General features: G+C 44.5%; 1 protein-coding gene across 2 annotated transcripts; it reads right to left on the bottom strand.

Annotated features, from left to right (window-relative positions):
- Positions 1-677: 677 nt before the first annotated feature.
- Positions 678-18458, bottom strand: efemp1 (EGF containing fibulin extracellular matrix protein 1). Of its 2 annotated transcripts, none has more exons than XM_041947245.1 (11): positions 18232-18458; positions 17518-17621; positions 17290-17335; positions 16818-17099; positions 6030-6152; positions 5777-5896; positions 4651-4770; positions 4363-4482; positions 3376-3502; positions 3097-3289; positions 678-2606 (listed from the first exon to the last, which is right to left on the bottom strand). In XM_041947245.1, the coding sequence occupies exons 2-11, from the start codon at positions 17596-17598 to the stop codon at positions 2445-2447; spliced, it is 1374 nt and encodes a 457-aa protein (XP_041803179.1). In that variant the 5' UTR covers positions 17599-17621; positions 18232-18458; the 3' UTR covers positions 678-2444. The 2 variants fall into 2 exon arrangements, with proteins under 2 accessions (XP_041803179.1, XP_041803180.1); XM_041947246.1 differs by having other exon boundaries at positions 18242-18458.
- Positions 18459-19946: the final 1488 nt, after the last annotated feature.

Here is a 19946-nt window from a genome sequence, read left to right as displayed (position 1 = left end):
AGGGAGATTAAGTTAATTATCTTCACCGTGACCCTGAGTGGAATATTAATCAAGAACGAGGACCTGAAAATGCCGCTCTTCTCGCGAAGCTCAGGGCACGGTTGAGTCACAGAAAAAGTGGGTGAGCAATGTTTTCTCCGGGGGGTTGAATCATGCACGGACAGCAAAAACACAGAGCTCCAGTGAGCGGGGAGCTGAAGATGGGGTTAGGGGAGCAATGACACATCATGTATCATCTTACACGTCCCAACTCTGCTCTGACTAAAGCTCTTGACGGCAGAATGATTGAGTAACAACTTACCATAAAACCACTCCCATCCAATTTCAGATCTAAATATGTTTTGAGTGTGTGTGTATGTAGGCTTCACATTTGTCCCTCAGCACACATTGACTCAACATACTATATTACTATATCCCCTCTGGATGTCCTTAAATAAGATAGATATGATGGCTGGGGCATCATGTTCACTGCATTTATCATTGTTATATTCAGATGAAATCATCCTCAGCAGAGCATTTCACGCAACCGCAGCATTTTCCATGATATTATACATGAAGTCAGATCTTGTTCAATTTGGCGCAGGCGCAGTGCAGCACAGCATTTCTTCTGATCAGTCTTCACCCATTTGTTGCTGTTCTTTTGCTCTGATGGCTATAAAAAAACCAAAACAACCAAGCCCCATTTATTCATCATATTTTATTCAACAATATAACTTTTGCTCTTCAGAGTACAATCAATATACGATACATAATGACAAAATATATTTTAAATAGAAGAGAAAGACATTAAGGCATTTCAATAATGGAAGTTAACAGTCAGCATGAATGATGAAAGATTAGCGTTACATTTTCTGCGTTTATACCTCTAAGGCACTGTGGCTTGATCGCTGCTGAAACCACATGAAAGATGCATAGACGGGTAACTTTCTACGCTTAAGAGTGGTGACATGCTGGGTTTTAATGTGGTTTTCAGTGCTGTGTGTCAACAGTGTACAGTGTTTCAGCATAAGCCAGAGCGGACACGTGGAGTCATGAAAGGCAAAGCAGGTAGTGAAAGATTTCTCATTCTGCCAGAAAGTGTGGTGGCATTGTATTAACGCTTTAATAATCCCCTGTGTCACACACCAACCAGCTACGGGGCAAAGCTCTGTAATTATGTTTATCACGCAAGCCAGCCTGGTGCCAGTGTGACTTCTTGACTGGGACCGACATTAGAAAGCGCAGCTGCTCCTCTGGAGAATCACCGTGGCACCAGCGAGCGGTCAATTGGCCAAGGTGTGTTATGAAAGGCGTCATTTCCTGCGCGTGTTCTCGAGTTCAAAAATCTCTTGTTATTGCCTCGGTGACCGCGGGCTGAGGGGATGGCATCACAGAAACGCATAAACAGCTCGACCACATCCACCGAAACCTGAGGCAGGGAACAAGCTCTTTCTCACTCTTTCCCTTTCTCTCCCTCTGTGTTTCACACTTTCACTTGCTTGCATGCATAAACAAAGCCAGGCACATGCACACGCACACACACACACACAAATTCAAACATCCGCACACACAGATTTGCTACCTCGGTATGTACATGACTTAACCCCTGTGAGTAAAGTCTACAAGCATCAAGCCTGTTGTCATGCAAAGTTTAGCACTCTCAACTCACAAATTCCCTCCCTTTACACTCCTGAACTGTTCTGGACTTCTCTGGAAATTATTACTCATGAGTAAAACTATACAGAAACTTGCACAAACAGTGTGGCGCAGCAGCACTAACCCCCACAACATTTGTCAACAGAAGCTGTGATTTACAAGTTCTTTTGTGTCAAAAGCTGCTCATATTGGATATTTGTCATGTACATTTATATAAAAAACTTGATTTTTCTCTCTTTCCTACAACAGAGTGCTTCACCGATGCACACACAGGTTATTGTAAGCAGTTCTGGTCTGAACAAAGTGATAAATGTATGTACAGCTGCATCAAAAATGTATCACAGTTAGGATGTGTGTCCACTAGGCCTCTTTTCCTGAGTGCCGCTGCTTTGCTCGCAGTTGTTTTTCAAATGGAAGTAACTAACGACCACAAGTGCATCCAGCATCTTTCCCGTGTCCCCTTCGGGCACTATAAGTCAAAAATGTCGCAACTCTACAGATGAAAAACGATTCATTGCTAAGTGCTGTTGTTGAAACTCGGTTGCACTAAAACCCTTCATCACAATGCTTCCATGCACCTCAAGAGAAAAAGACGCCCAGTGGTCACATCACAGCATGGGTCGGTCTGTCATGAGCAAGCCTATTGGAACTGCTGCGCCGCTGTATGAGACTGGCACAGCCTATGTTATATGACGTACGCTTGTATTGTATGAAAATGTACTTTACGTTATGCTGATACAGGCATCTGCTGTGTTACACTGCTATGTTTGCGGAACCAGACTTATGTGGGCTGCCGGGAGCTGCGGTGCTCAGAAGGCGTAGGGCCCGACTATGATGGTGAGGCGCAGCAGTGAGCTGGAGCGGTAGTTCATGGTCAGATGGTGGGTGACCATCTCCAGGTCCACGACGTACTCCCTGGGGCCTGACAGAGGCTTGGTTAGCACCAGCATGGCGCTCACATTGCTGGAACGCTGCAAAATAAATATGATCAGCACACATGAATACAAAGTTATCACATATCTATACAACTTCCAGTTGGATTGGTAAACATGATGCCAGCTAAATGTCGGCATGTGAGCATTGCCGCTGTGAGCATGTTAGCAAGGTGAGGTTAGCATTCAGCTAAAAGCAGTGTCTATGTGCAGCCTAACAGAGCAGCTAACATGGTTATAGACTCTCAGTCTTAGAATGCCAAGCTGGCATGTTTACAGCATAACTGTAACTACTATGTTACAGGTGCCATATGCTGATAAAATATAAGGTTGGGTAATTGTATGAGGTGGAGTCAGGGATAATAATAGTGTGAATATGTGAGTGATTTAATGGATTTAGCTTGAAATTGCAGATTTTGACAGCATCACAACACTGTAACAGTTTAGCATTTAATCTTAACTCATTATGAGCCGTTACACCCTCCCCCAGCTCTCCATGCAACACAAAAAATAAGCCCCATTGACTTACCCGCAGGAAAAACTCTCCTGCCTCATTCCCGGCTTTGATCCTGAAGGTGTTGTGTGTGTTGGCGTAGATGTTGGTGGCCTGAATCTGGAAGATGTCCGCCGGCACAGTCCGGTCCGCCTGGATGCTCATGTATTTGTAGACAATTGACGGTGGGAGACCCTGGCACTCGGCCTGAGACCGGCAGATGCAGCGACTGCAAACACAACATTTGTGGCAATTTCTGTGAAGCTGGCTGCACTGATGGTAGTGAAATAAAAGAACTGGATGATGTTTACTGACTTTTCAGAGGTTTTGGTGTAAGGCGCCTCACAGGGGTTTCTGGGATAGCAGCGGAAGCCACCGTAATAGTTCCAGCACATTTCATCATCTTGGCAGTTATGGGTCCCCGTCTCACACTCATTTATGTCTGGTGATTGGCAGAGCGACAGAGAGAGAGAAAATAAGTGTTGAATCGTCAAAAATAGCTGGATGACAATATTAGTATTCCCACACTTCCAAGACACACTCAAACGCAACATGCTTCATGAAAAGAGCTGTGAAAACAGTCAAAGTTCAGGACATGTACAGTTCAGGAGTCTTTTTTAGGTTTGTAGTCACATTTCCTGCAGCTGTGGAGATGCAAGGAAACGCAAGAGCCTGCGGATCTGTTGTTGAGGGAAGCCCCCGATGCATCCCCCAAAGGCCCAACTTCAGCTCTTTCCTTGCAGCACCATGAAAATAACCCCATCAAACGTGCCCCAAACCACAGGGCTATTTCTGGCACAGCAACCTGGATTCATCACCAAATGGCCCCTCTGACACAACCAGCCGGATTCATGGCTCCCCCTATAAAGCCTGCACCTGACCGAGGGGGAGAGGAAAAAATAACAGCTCACCCTGTGAGTGAGCGCCGGAGCTTCAAATAAATCCACTTCAAGAAACCAGCATCATGCATATAAATTCACAGAGGTGGCGTAGCAGAGCAACACAAAGTTGCTGTGTATTTGTGTTGCCCAACCTCTGCATTCTTTCCATGACAGTACTGGTTGAGAGTGGCTTTCAATCCCTGCCTGAGAGGTAGACCAGTGGATGGACTTTCTCTTAACAGTTATCTTCAAAGAGCTGACAACGAGGAGGATGGGAGGGAGAGGAGAGGACTCGCTTGGGAACTTTGTTGTGTGTAAAAACAGAGAGGAGGGTAAGATGGATAAATAAATAAACTAAGAAGGGATAAAAAAAAAAGATTGATGGAAGGAAAGGGGAGAGGGAAGAGGAGAGCTGCAGTACCTTGACACAACCTGTTTCCCTGGAGCTGATATCCCTCTGGACACTCACAGGAGTAACTTCCTGGGCTGTTAATACACTGGTACTGGCACATATAGCTGGAGATGCTGCATTCATCAATGTCTGTGCAGGAAATATGCACACACACACACACACACAGATATTTAGTGTATGGCAGAGCACGATGAAAAATGGGAATGTGCCGGCTGTTTACTAACATGCATTCATCTGTCACTGTGTGTACCTCTGTATGTATATATTATGTATGTGTGTGTGTGTGTGTGAGTCCACCTTGGCAGGAGACCGTGTCTTGTGCCAGCTCATAGCCCTGGTCACACTGGCAGAGGAAGGAGCCAATCAGGTTGTAGCAGTGGTGCTGACAGGGACTCTGCACATCACATTCATTCACATCTGGAACGAAAGCAGATGTTTTACATACATGGATATAATAGGAATTATTCTGGTTTATAACGGCTTGGAACTTGTTTTTGTAGTTTTGGCCATCAATCTGGTAATACTGGCACAGTACTCACCAATTATACTTTAAGGAAGAACAGTGACTATAAATACTATTTAATTGTCTCATTTATTTTCCGAAGGGAAGTTGGACTTCCCAATACAGGTCAAAAAGAGGCAGAAAGACACACACACCAACACGGAACATACACACTCAGCACACGCACATGTTTCAACATAGCTGGGAGCCGGTCATGGGTTTTGATGGATTTCTAAATGTGTCTCAGAGATAAACAGCTCTCTATCACAGTGAAACATTTTCAATAACATCCTTTGACTTCAGAGGGAGATTTGCTGTGTGGGTTCAGGTTGCACGGTGAATCTCATGATAGCCCTGAGCTTCCAGGCATAAAAGAAGAAAAGAAAAAAAACAACAACCCAACAGCGTTTGCACTATTTGTTTTGTTAAGCCATTCCTGCCCTGAAAATATCTGCATCCTGAGAAAACTGAGGAATGAGAGAGAAACAGTGTGAACACTAGAATTTCATAAGCTGACATCCTCTGCTGTTTGTTAGACAGCACCTCTTTAAATCTACCTGATTACAACTTCATCTGATAACCCAGTTTTATTCATGTATATTTTTCTTCTATTAATTTCACTTGTTGCTCTTTTCTTTGCTTTTATTGGCTTGGTGTGTGGTTTGGTTCTACTTCTGTGTACAGTAAAGCACTCTGTAAACACAGTTTTTAGAAACTACAACACTATTAGGCTAAACTCTTGTTGTTTGCATTGAGCATTCATGCAGCATTTGGTGCCGAAATAGGTGGAATCAACGCTGAAAATGTCTGACACGCTACGTCAGAATAACAAATCACTGAAGCAAAATGTTTATATAATTTGATGCTGTACACACAAGCGCACACTAGCGCATGAGTACACATGGCTTTTCAGTGACTTACCAACACAGCTGTGGTTGTTGCTGGCCAACTTGTGACCTGCGTTGCACTCACAGTAGTATGAGCCCTGTGTGTTCACACATCTGTGCATGCAGTAGTGGGTCAGCGCACACTCGTCTCTGTCTGCAGGAAAACACACACACATGTACAGGACAGTCAATCAATTCTTTATAAAAGACAAAACAGAAGCCTTTTCAAAAGCTGGACACCAGTTTTAATCATGTGATCAAGCAGGAGGATAAAGTGTGCGACAGACCCAAGCAGTGATCTCCGTTCCTCTGGTAGCCCGGAGGACACTGGCAGGTGTAGGAGCCTCTGGTGTTGTAGCACGTCTGTTCAGGGCCACAAGTGTGCCTACCTGTCGCACACTCATCTATGTCTGCGATAAACACGCAAAAACACACACAGAGAGGAACCAAGTTAATGAATGCAGGAACACGTGGCCGACAAAGCGACGCAACATGCCTGGACTGTGTGCGCTCTGTGATCTGAGATGTGTGAACTGTTTTCTGTGATCACCGACACCATCACATCACACGCGGACACGCATGTTCGCACAGAGCGGGCCATTAAATAAGGAGGGCTTTTATTCAGCTGCTCCGGGTGAGGGGGAAAACACAAGATCGTATCTTCCACTAACAGGACAGCTTTTTGAAAGAGCGAGTGTGTGTGTGAAAGAGAGAAAGAGCTCAAATGATAAGTCATGCGCTCTCTACCGCAACACCTCGCTCTCTCAAGAGACATCCATCAACCCAGAGCGCACAGATCCAGACACATTCGCTCTCTATCTCTCACCCCATCATTAATAAGTTATATAACATGATAAGCCCTAGTTTGATGTTAGTATAGGAGCTTAAAAACACAAAGCTCCTGCGAGAAAGATGCTACATTTCCCAAAAAAATATATCTTTTCTGTAAAAAACTGCAGATTTTATCACTGACTGACTTAATGATAAACATGATGTGCAAGCTCAGACGTTGCCAAATCAAATCGTAAAGCTACATCCAGAATGTCTAAAATAACTGATGCTGTACGATGTTGGTGATGTTAAGATGTTAAAAAAAACACTTTTTTCTTTAAGTTAAGTTTTCAGCAGATATTTTCCAGCCTGGGCTAAGATACACGACACAGCAGTGGAAAGATTCTCCTTCTTCTGTTGATCCAACAAACACGTTCTCAATTTTTGATTTGCTTGGAGCCAGAGCTTCTTCAAAAAGGCTTTTCTCAGTATAACCCCCACTCCCCTTTTTTCTGAACTTCCATCTTTCTCTCGCACACACACTAGAAATATGCCCATACTGTATACTCTCATCCCTGTGGGCCCACCAGCAGTCCTCTTGGGTGGTCTGACACAACCCATCGTACGCAGACAGCCAGTGGGCATCAGTTTAACAGCATGACAGACAGTTATACTTAATACCACACGCACACACAGGAAAGGAGGGGGGGGGGGTACTACAACTTCATTGTGATCTGACACGTGCATAGCCTAACAATAGTCAGAAAAACCTGACTGGAAGGTGACTGGAAAAAAAAAGAACTGCACTCTGTCTTCCCTTGTGACTGTGCTGAACTTGACAGGCTGTGTTATCCCTTCTGCAGGGTTTAGATGCATCTGAGACAAAAAACAGTTGCACACTCATGGAGCCCCTCTTCATGGAAAAGGCACTAAAATCACTTGATAAATCAATTAAAATTGAGTGCAGGAAAGCCAAACCTGCTGCTGCACAGATATCTTGAACTGATGCACCCCAGAAAATGTTTCATGTGATGTGGTCTCGGCTGGATAGATCAAGCTCTTCCCTGCATGCCTCAAGAGCCCTATATTCCAGTCCCACAGCCTCCACCGTCCAGTGGGACAGGTGCCGGTGAGAAACTGGCCCATTAACCGAAAGGTGGACAGAAAGTAAGTTGTCCTTGCTCCTTAAAGGAATGAAAGGGAAGAGGGCTGAAATGTGCTAAGTCTTTGGGGGCACAGTGATAAGATGCACTCACAACATTAGGGACAAAAGCCGGGCTTATCTGAAGGTGCACCTGAGAGACAACAGGTGCGAATCGCATACAAGCAGGAATGCACAGACAAGGCCTGTTGCTCACTCTGTGAAGGCCAAAGATAAAAGCAGTGTTGTTCTGGAAAATCTAAGCTCTGATGTGGCTTGAAAGGCATCTGGGAAAGTTCATCCGCAACCAGCACCAAGTGTCAGCGAGAAACCGAATGCTTGGATTCCAGCAGTATCGCACCATGTGACACTGACCCACATGCAACAGCCCAAAGGCTTCATGACATGGCTGTTAAAAAAAGCCCTAGTGCATTGAAGGGTCGCTGTTGGGGGTAGACCTGTGGCATCCAGATCCAGCCTATGGGTCCAAAGTTCTTTCTGATCTGGATGTGGATGATAGATGTCCTCATGTGGTGCACGGCTACAGATACGCAAGCGCATCCACACTCAATAGTGTTTGTTTCGCATGATTTGTGTTTATCAGGTCACATCTGTGTGGGTGACAATACTGTCTAACATCATCCCCCCAGTGAATAACACAGTATATTCAGGTAAATATTACCTGGCAGGTCATTTTTGTACTAAGGCAAAACAACTTCACAAAAACAACACCTCTCTATGCTGGAGTCTGAACATGCAGAAAGCTGCAGGTTGATGCAGAGGACAACAATACAGAAGCCACAGTACTGTGTAAGCTCGCCTTGACAGGTAGCTACACGTGCTACCAAGGTAAACCACAAGCTAACCCTTTAAAGAGTATCAGGGCGATGTGCTTGTCAGAGAAAAAACTGGAAGTGAAATCCTGCATAAACACAAGACCAATGTCAACAAATAGTTAGCTAATAGACAGCAACAGCTAGATCAAGTCACCATGAATCACAACCACGCCTGCTTACTGGAGGTATTTGGTGATTCATTGGGACTGGAAATGCCCTGCCCTCTGGCAGTGGATTCAGACAACACAAGTCTGAGACTCCTGATCCCTGATCAGAAAGCCTGTGTGCTGAAGATGACAATGCTAGCAAAGCTGATGGTTAGCAAGTGCAATGTTTACAATGTTTACCACTTTTGCTTAGCATGTTACAGTGCTAGCTGCTAATTAGCACTGAGTTAGTGGGGATGCCATTATTGTTGCAGATGTTCGGTTTAAATCAAAATTCTGGACGCATTTAAACTGCAACATGATGGTGGCGATAAAACATTTGGGGATCGCCAAAGTTACCGCAGTTCATCCAAAGATTCAGCCTCTTAGGTGAAGAAATTTCGAGGCCGACATTGCTCGAGCTGCGCTGCTAATGTGGTCGAGCACTTGTTAACCTGTTGATAAAGCCTCTAAATAGATAATGGGGCTTTTTTTTTTGTCTTTGATTTTTATTCAGTTTTTATTTCTGTAATGCTGCGACCGGTTGAACAGTGGATCCATTGGTGTAAGCAGTTATGTTCTTGGACAGGATCAGTGCCAGAACAGATTGGCAGCAGAGTTTGACCAATTGCAGTTGGCACACTTTGTTCAGAATGAATTGAAGAGAAAATGTGAGCCAGAGTTGGTCAACATATGGCTTCAAGACTCAGAGTATGGATCAGCACCCTTTGCTCTAGATTTGGGCCATTGCTGCCAGCCATAATCACAACAAGTGCACTTTGAATGATTTTGGCGTGAATTACCTGGAGTCCAACTACATTTAAGCCACTGTTGCTCCGAGCAGTTTTGGCTACTTTGGCAAGTGAATCATCAAACAAGCTGTCACTCTCCTACATGAGGTGCAGAAACCATGAACTGTTCGAGAGGGACGTGCCTGCACGTTGCTAACAACGCAGCGATGCATCTTCAGAACTTCTGTGTACGGAAAAGTCAGAGTCATCCTCGCTGCCTTCAAGAAAGCTTGGAGAGCTCTAAATAAAAGCATATGTGCTGAATGCAGTCCAAAGGTTCATTCACGGGAATATCTTGTGGTAACTGCTACTTTGTCACTAAACCTTTAAGACGCTGCCAATACAAAGTGCCACAAAAGCATGTGTGTGCGTGTGTATGAGTGTGTGTGTGTGTGTGGGTAGGGTGGGAGGGCATCCCACACTGGCTGGCTCTTCGGTCCCATAAAGCCTCCACAGCTTACCACATGCAGCACAGTCCGTAGAGTTTACACAGGAAAACAGATTTTACTGCAACAAGCCATCAAATGTGATGATGTGTTGCGTGTGGGGAGAAGTGACTCTGTTCTCTGGGGTCACTTTTTTTTTTTTTTTTTTGTCAAAATTTGTTTAACACAGCTTACAAGTTTCCTCTAAGAGCTGCAACATCACAGGGAAAGATAAGGCGGTCCAGCAGAAGAGTGGAAGGAAAGAATGAGGAGAAAGGGTGGAGGCTTTTTTTTTTTAAACAAAAAAGGGCTTTTTAAGATTTGAAGTTAGATTTACGGCCGTGTGTGCATATGTGATGTCAGAGTTAAAAACTCCTTGCTTTTCAGGGAGATTAATTCTAAATGCCTTGTGGGAGTTGGGGGAGTAACGGGGATGGCGGCAGCTCAAAGAATGTGAGTGTGTGTGTGTACGGATCAGTGGGTGTGTGTGTGCATAAGAGGTCCTGTTTGAGGTGCTTGAACATTAAATGGCCTTTTTTTTTCCAGAGCTTACAATGTTTTCCAAAATGAAGAGATGCATTTTTGGTGTGAGTGCACGTGTGCTCGCCTGTGAACACGGGTGAAAAAAAGCATATGTGTCCAAAACGGAGACTAAAAATTTTTTGGCCCGAATTCAGAACAATGTGTTATTTGCTCCAGATTTATACTGACATGATAGGGCTTGTGGTAATTATCACTTGAGAGCATTTAGTCTTGTTTTCACTGAACCACTGCAATGGAAAGCAGGAGCTGTTCCAAAGAACAGTTGGAGCCATCCTGCAGTTGGACAGCATCTCTGTTTCCCTCTGATTATTGGATAATTCAATCTTTGGGAAAGCAGGGGGCAAGATGTGCGATGTTAATAGCCCATAAAATTTCACAACGTCAAATTTATTAGCATGTCACACACCAGCCCCTGAGTGTTTGGTTTTGCTTAAGCTCAAACACCTTAATATCACCCCTCCTAGCAATCGTGCTCGTTTCGTTTGTGTGCAATCCTCTCTGCGATGCAGTGCGAAATGCAGCTATCACTGGCTTGAACACAACCTCAGGACAAATGGGAGTGGTAGTGTTTCCCTTTCAAAGCAAGTCCAAACACAAGGAAGATAAGAAATCAAAGGAGTCAAGACGCTCTAACCTTATATTCCGTGTATTTCCATCCGTATTAGGGCATGAAATATTTCCATGCTCTTGCTATTCGCACCACTCCCAAGATTCCCTTCTCATCGCTCTCATTGTTCAGGAGGAACAGGAGTTTTAGTCATGCTGACACTTACTAACTGATTTGTGAGTTTGTTCCACACTCTTCTAAAGGTCGGGCAGAGTCTTGACATTCTTGAAAATCCGTCCAGTGTGCCAGCTACATTCCCGACTGATAATAATCCTTCCTGTTACTCTGAAAACGTCGAGAAAAAAAGAAGTGCTGAGCCACTCTCCTGCTACTCAGTGCGAATAAAATAATTCGCTCTGCCCACCTGACATGTCAGTAGTCGGGCTGTGGCCACTTACGGCCTTTAGGGCAAAATCTGTGGCACGGGAGGAGTGAAACCTGCAAACACGAACACTGAAAATGTGGTCAAAATAACAGTGATGGTGCGAATCAAGAAAAGGAGAAACTGTGAGAAACACGGACCCAGCGATCGCATGTGTCACCCAGCTGAGCGCAATAGTGATTTATAGCAGCCCCGTGTCCCTTTCCATCATGAGGTAAACGGAAAGAGCAACACATGTAAGCACATCAGAGGAGGAAGCAGCTGGCCGTTGGACAGGCACCGACCTCAGGGAGAATAATAACAACAACATTAAGCACTTATGCCGAGGAGGCACGGCAAAGCTGCTTCCCCCTTGCTCCTCTCTGCCATCGTTGATGTGATGGCAGCGAGGAGCCAGCGGCAAACCACAAGCAATAACAGCATGCTGTTCATCAGCACGGCACGGGCCAACAGAGGGGCTGCCTGCAGGATGGCTGGATTATAGTCACAGAGCCTGAAAGATTCTCTGCTCATCTCTGGCAGCGATAGTTAGCTGATATCACCATGTTGTACCCACGAAAACGCAGGAGGGCTTTAAGTCATTTGCTGACATTTAAGATTCCTCATTGTACTGATTTTTGTTTTAAGACGTTATTACTTCAGTTGTTTCAGTTGTTTGGCTCTTGATGTCTTGGTTTCTAACATCAAGATATTAAAAACATATTGAGACACTGCTGTCAAAATACATCCAGTAATTAAAAGAGCATTTAAGAATTTGAAATGTCTTTATCAGAAGCCGAGGGGTTGCAACATCGACAGGTTTTCTGGCACAGCTGACGAATGGAAAGTGAGTTTTGAAAGCCAGAAATCAGAGCAATGTTGATTCACTAGTATTGACTTTAAAACACGAGCAGTAATGGATGGTTGATACCGATTCAATACCTAGTTTAAAAAATCTGGTAATGATTTATCGGCTGATATTTCTGCTCTTTTTTTTTAAACATAAAACCAAAAGATGAACATAAATTTGGTTATTAGAGAATTGTGACCACGATGTGTTGATGAATGAAACTTCTCAGTGCTCTTTGGTGGGCAAAGCATGAAATTGGAACCACAGAAATGTTACTTCAATTCATTTTAATTGTGCAAACATTTCATTTGGCACAAATAATCATTATTTTGATATGAACTGAGACTAAACAGATCAACACTACAAAATAACAAGATCTACAGGTATGCTAGTAGCTCTGTGAGGCTATACTTAGGTTATACGTAGGTTGGTGCTTCGTGCTAAATGCTAACATCAGCATGCTAGCATGCACTCTGCTTTTAAAGCAGGTATGATGTTCACCATGTTCACCATCTTAGTTTAGCCTGTTAGCATGGTAGTTAGAGCTACGGCTAATGGGACTGTTCATAGTTTTGCACATATTTGGTTATAAACCAAATTTTTGAAAAGCATTAAAATCAAAAGTCAGAGGATCACCAGAGTTATTGCAATTCATCCTGATGGAGGCAAGAATGTTTGCGATAAATTTCATGGCAATCCATCCAACCATTTCATCTCAACAAAGAGCTGCTGTGGGCTGACAGACTGGCCAACACCGTCATCCCTCGAAAGTGTCTGCAATTTAAAGGATCAAACATGCGACACTAGTTGTTACAGCTGAAACTGCAGTGTAACAGGTGCAATGAGCTGGACAGTAAAATCATAGGGCACAGGACAATCTCTTAGTGAAGACATACTGATGCAGGGCAGTGCAAATCATCAGTCTGAGAGCAGGTGGAAGCCGGGAGCTTAGCTGGTAATAGGAGGGTTCAACAGGCACAAAGGTGTGCCTCAGGTGTCTTTTTCTTCGAGTAACCCTAAACAAAGTGGGTCAGTTTTCATCAAGCAAAGGCTTTGTGTTTGATCCCACTTCCTCCTGTCGAGCAACAAAACCGCTGCTGAATGTTTTAATTTAACATCCTGCACATCCTGTATTGCACTCACCTCCGTGTTGAAGTCTTTCACCTCTGTGCAACAACATTTTCCAAATCTGCGTTGCTTATCTCTAGATGGATGTTTGGGAGAAACAAACACTAACAGGATAACATCTGAAGGAATTTCCTGATAAACTGCACTCTGTGTATCCTCACATCTTTTTACATTGTGTGTGGATCAACAAAGACTGGTGGCTGGGGCTTGTTTCCTCAAGTGCAAATGTCAGGATGAGACAAAGCCAAGTGGAGCTGCAAAGCATAAGCTGTAAAGGTCAAATCACGAAGCAGCGTCATGTTGTGCCTTGCAACCACCGGGCTCTCTCTCTCTCTCTCTCTCTGCTTGTTCTGCTCTCCGCATTCCTGCTCCTCGCAGATCGATCCGACGCTTACTGTATCTGTCAAGGTGGTGAGTAATTCCTACCATCACAAAAGATGGGAGCAAACGGAAAAAACAACCAACGCTGACATTCCAGAGATATTCCTCCCAAGTGCATTGCATCTGCGTGGAAAAATGTTATTGCATTCGCTCGGGCCTTGTTCGGAAAAGTACACAAGTTCTCTGTCACACAGGGCTTAACGGCCTTAATAGAACATATTTAGGAAAGATTTACAGCCACTGCAGGTGAAGAGCGTCCAGACGTAGCTGAAAATAGTCAGGCACCTATGTAGGTGGTAATGTGGCCTACGTGACCTCGGGAAACCAGACAGGTAAACAGGATCGGCATGTCCTCTCATGTCCCACACTGCAGCGCATGAGTATCTAATTCACAGATGAAAAATAAATAGGCAGCAGCTCAAGTGTGCAAAGTCAAGACTTGTGAGGAGAATAACAGAACCCACAAAGTGTAAAATACTGTACGACATGACAGCCAACGTTATATGTCACTGAAAGTACAGTTAAGTCTCTAAAACATGGGGGTGTACTCTCAGGCAGCGCTCAACTGTAACCGAGAATCATGAAATAACCGCTTTCCACTTTTCATCAGATTTAACGACCGATTCAACAACTTTTGATGGACAACGTTCATTTGCAGGCGGAGGTGATCTCACCTCTGCTGAAAATACGAGTTAATATGCATGCACGGGACTACAGCGAGCCACTTGTAGGCATCTCCCGACGGTAAACACAGTAAGTGTGTGTGTGTGTATGTTTGGAGGGTGGGGGAGGTCATGGAAATGCGAGGCATCATTAAGCTGTCACACATACAGTAAAGGTTCATAGTTTCTCTGTGCTGCCGGGCCGGAGGAGGATGCCGGCTTCCCCTCTCTGTCACTGCAACAACACACACTTAAAGGCCCGGGTTCACACTCCAGGCCAAGGGGCTTTATTGCCAATTTGCAACCAGTTATCCCCATGGGAACGAATATCAAGGCTACATTTAAAAGGAAAAATATCAGGGTGAAGTGCATTATATATAATTTGTGGTTTGGTTCGCTTTTAATCAGTATAAAGAATAGTAAGAGAAGCTATTTTGTTTTAGAAACAATTTTTTTCAGCAATTTAAGTTGTGCTTTGGAAAATTGGCTTCATTTTTTCCAGAGCATTTAGCTGATCTCTCTACTATTCGCCACACACTCAGCAGTAAGTCACCAAAACAACTCCGCAACGGCACAACCCATGACGTTGGTACAACCTGGCTCGGTCAGTGCTCCGGCACTTCTGTGGTTATTTAGCCAGTGTCAGCCTTTCATCTTCCCCTTTGCCCTACCTGACTCGGCACTCTGGGTTTCCTCCACAGAGTGGTGAGTTAGCAGGGAAGGAGCCTGATGTAAGCGCTATTTGATACGTTGAGGTTTCCCCCCATTGAAAGTTAATGGGAATTCCTTCGCTAGCAAGATACAGTACGTAGCTGTGCAAAACAGCCACTGTGGAACAAAAAAAGAAGAAGGAAAGAAAGAAAGAAAAGACAATTCTGTGTCCAAGAACAATTGGCTCATTGTAGCGAGTTAAAGGTAATGACAGAGAAACCAGAGACTGATGTAAACAAAGATTATATCACTCTACCAGCAGGAATATACGCCCACATAACGGCACGAGACGCCTTCCAGTTAAAACTCCAGTCATTTCAAAGCAATAACACTGACAGCAACAGCCTATCTTTGTTTAGCCCATGCACTGAAACGGCACGCCAGTGAATGAATAAGTATTATACCCATGCCAGCTCGCTTATGTGGTTACTTGAGCTGATATGCTGCCATGTTTTACACTCTAATAAAACCTAATTGGGTTCCAATTCAGAGAAACACATAAAGCACCTCACACATATCTTTGCCCCAGGTGTAAAATCAAATTTGTTACTTTCACTGCAGCTCCGTGACCACAGGCCTCACCACACAGCCACTCACCACATGCCTCTGCCTACTGGCACGAGCAGCTCCTCGCCACCGAGCACATGCACTGTATGGTAATGCACTTTGTCTTACAGTGCATTTATACAGCCAGCGCTACGTATCCACACTCACCTCCCACCTCCTCAACACACGCGACAAACTCCATCTCAAAAGAGATTCTCCCTCTCAGGTGCAGCCATGAACATCTGGCACAAAGCAGCAACAAAGGGCGTGAGACAAAGAATGAATCTTTAAACCACTCCCCATTTGTAAAGATCAAAGCGTCTCGCTCTAACGCAGGATCACACCCACACAGTCTTGTGCAGCTACCAAGCTCGTCGAGGCCCAGGGACTAATCTACTGCAGGAGCAAAGGCTATAGGTGAGCACAGACTTTGCCACAATATAAAATCTCCCTGATTTGCCCCTGAAGCAGAGGACCTCAACACCCAAAACAACATTTTTTTTTTTTACATTTTAGAGAGCAGCTGAACTCTGGCCAAAAACATCACGCTGCGAGCGACCAAAAGAGTTTAGAAAACATGACATCACAGCGAGAGAAAAAATGAGAAGCTTGCAACACATCTGGCAGCTACGCATGGTTTAGCTGTTGATGACTGTCAGGCAGATGGATGAACAGTTCACCTTTGGAGCTCTGCTTACTGAGGCTCTTAAGTCGTTAACAAGTAATTATCAAATACCTACGAAGCTCTGCTAGAGACACATTCTTCTGCATCTGGCCAAGTGCAAGAAAAGCATACTACTGATATTCAGGAGATAAGAAAACACTTCTCAACACTGACATTTAATTCTGCCAGTGTACTGCAGCACATAGCAATTTGCAAGCACATTTTTAGGGTGTAATCTGTAACGTGAAGGCCAAAAGTCAAATCTTTAAAGTTCTGGAAGACAAAAAAAAACCTTTTCATGGAGAGAGTGTGGCATCCCTTTTGCACTTCTAGACCATATTTTGCGTCCAATTTCTCTCCTGAGGAGCTTGTCAGCACCACTTGCTGAGATAAGAGGAATCGTCCATGTGTTGGTGTAAAGCAGTAAAAAAAATTTCAAAGCACTTTGATGATACTTCATATCATCTTGTAGCTGAATGGAGAAGGGGGGGGGCTGCCTGGCCTGATCTTACCTCTGCAGAGGTTCTGCTCATCTGCATTGAATCCGGTCGCACAGGGGATGGTCCGGCTGGGCTGAGAGACCCTCTGGCCGCCTGAAAATACCCGTGGGGGCTGAGGCTGGCTTGGTGGGAGGGCAGGGGCAGGAGGGACGGGGTCTGGCAGCGGCACCTGCTCGCCCTCCTTACTGATATAGATGACGGCGCTCTTGGGGAGGCAGAGGTATCCACCAAAGTGGTTGATACACTGCATCCCTCCTTTGCAGGCGTCATCTAACAAGGCACACTCGTCGATGTCTGACGAAGACAAAAACAGTGAGACAGAAAGACAACAGACGTGGCATTTTCTGTACTTTAATTTGTTTAAAGGACAACTATTATTAAGCTTCAATGAAAACAGATGAAAAATAAAGACAGAATCAAACTTATTAAACTTGAAAAGCTGCACAAATATGCAAAAACCACAAGGCAATTTGTCATTTCTCACCTCTGCACTGCTCTCTGACTCTGTCATACTCATACCCTTCTGTGCACTGTGAAGGACACATAATGATTACGATGCATGACGATGAATAAAATCATGAACCCCGACTTCTCCATCAGCAGATGAAAGTACACAGCCCCTCAAAAATGCAAGGTTGTGTTAAACTACAGACAAAACATTAGCTGGTAAAAAAAAAAAAAAAAAAAAAAACAATGATAACCTCTCACTTACTGTGTAGGAGATGGGCTCCTCAGCCTCCTGAGAGAGGACGTGTGTGAAAACCGCACAAAGACACACGCAGATACCCAGCATGTCGACCAAACGTCGGAGCAGCACTGAAAACGAGATGCAGAGAGACCAAATGGATAGAGCGTGCAAGATCATTTTTCGCTTGACAAGCCTACATGTTTTAATACCAGTTATTACATCATTGATGGCATTGCTTAACGAGTCCCAACATCTCCCGCTGCTGGCGTGATGTTTACGTTGGCGCCGCTCCAGCTAAATCTGCGACTTCAACTACGTGAAGTGTTTTTCTGCTGTTTTTCTCCAAAAGGATTAGCGCGTAATGCGCGTAAAGATCGTGCGTAAACATGCCCTTGTGTGTCAGCCAGTGTCAGGAAAATGAACGAGTTAATCAGCCGTGCGGAGCCCATGTTGATTAAAAGTTTGTATTTGCACAAAACATGTCCAACTTAACAAGCTGTCCAATCACGAAGTGTGTGTGCGTTCTCGATTCTGTCTCGTTTCAAGACACTGACACTTGTTACTGGACAATTCCCCGAAACAAGAGAGCTACATCTGACACAAGTGCTACCGCAGATTTTTTTATCACTTGTTTCAACACACGCCTCGAATAGCTCCTCGGTGTATTTTTTTCATGCTTATCTGATCAGAGCGCTGTACGCGGCAGCTTTGTCATCCCGCGGCGCCTTGGCGACGTACCTGCAATTACCTGCGGGTCTCCGACTCTCCTGGCGCGCCGAAGGAAGCGTCCCCGGTTCGTGTTTTGCCGCAGATCGGAGCGTGTGCGCAGGAGCCGGCTGGTCTTTATTCTGCAAACGGTGCGGTGGATGTTAGGTGGTTGTCAGAGTGCAGGCAGCGCTTGTGATGAACATGCGGCTCCTTCAGTATGACATGCTGGGGGCGGTGTACCGGGCAGGTTGAGCTCCGGGTTCGTCTCTCACCGGAGTGCAGCAAAGGATCAGCAGGCTGCAGTGGCTCCCTCTATAGACTGATGACTACTGAACAAATGGCTATCAATGGAAAACTATCACCAGCAACAATCTAATAGTGCTGCTGGCAGATAAACTCATGTCAAAACATTTCCACCAGTTTAATTGTTGTTTTGACACACATTATTGGCTATTCAGGTCTGGTTTTAATAAATATGTGTGTCCTCATTTTACCAGTGTTCTTTTAACCCTTGCAGAAGTAACATTGTGCTTGTTTTTGTACGATTTTAGTAGTTTATAGGGGGAAATCTGATGCCATACCCAGTTAGATTTTTAGAAACCTGCACAATTTCTGTGTGTTATTTTAAGAATGAGCCTTCCTAACTTTTGGGGTTGTCCCACACAGACCTTGTCATGCTGTGAGGGACTTCAGAGCCTGCCTATATGTACAGTATGTGCGTGCAGCAGGTGGTTAAATCAAATTGTGTTGAGGACCTCTGTCAGCAAGCACTACATTAGCCTCCAATACATTTCATGGTGTTTACAAGATGCCTGCGCTTCAGGAACATCTGCTGGAATTGGCATGGCTTCCTGGATTTCCCATGGGTGAAGAGACAGCAAGTGATTGTGTGTTTGTGTGTGCGTGTGCATGTGCATGTGTCTATGTGGGCCAACAGCTTGCTGATATGAGTGGACAGAGACGGACTTGGCACCAGCTCCTTCAGTGCTGACCTCCTGACCTTTCCTCACTGAGTGTGGATGACAGAGGTTTGCAGATAGATTCTGCACGGTGCCACATCCTGCACATGCAGAGTCAAACTCACAAACTTCCCTTAGCAAAGAGCAGATTCTTCTTTTCAAAGACAAAAAGCTACTGTTTAACCTTTAATGTGAGTATTCAACTAGTAATCTGTAAGACTTCACCAGGTTAAACACAGTACAAGTGGGAATCAAAGAGCAGAGTTCTGGTCCTTCACTATAGGCATATACTGCTGAGATGACTGAACAACCCATACAGAATACAGCACAGGAATAAACTACAAATTATGCAAATAAATAACTGCAAACACAGAGGACTCAAAAAAAATAACTGAAGAAGGCTTGACTCTTGACTAAAAGTTTATTTGACTTGGCAAGCTATTCAACAGATCCACAAAAAAAAAAGGCAGGGGCATCGAGATAAAGCACTTGATTAATCAAAGCCATTTTGAAACTGTTTATAAAGATTAATAGAAGATTTTATCCAAGACTGATGAAAGAGAACATTCCCCTCGGTCCTGTTCCTCGCTGGAACCAAATGAAACAGTCTTGCTTGCAAATCACAGAGGCGAGGCCGAGGTGGGTGTGTCCCCACGGGAGCACCTCTAGGTGTGAGAAAGTCTGCACAGAAATGTTACTGAAGTCAAAGCAGATGATCCGTCTCACACTGATGTTACACAAAGCACTGACACAGTACATTTGGACATCTATGCAAAAACGCTCCAT

This window comes from Chelmon rostratus, chromosome 11 (genome assembly GCF_017976325.1).
Source record: "Chelmon rostratus isolate fCheRos1 chromosome 11, fCheRos1.pri, whole genome shotgun sequence".
Taxonomy (NCBI): Eukaryota; Metazoa; Chordata; class Actinopteri; order Chaetodontiformes; family Chaetodontidae; genus Chelmon; species Chelmon rostratus.
This window is presented reverse-complemented; position numbering and strand designations above follow the sequence as displayed.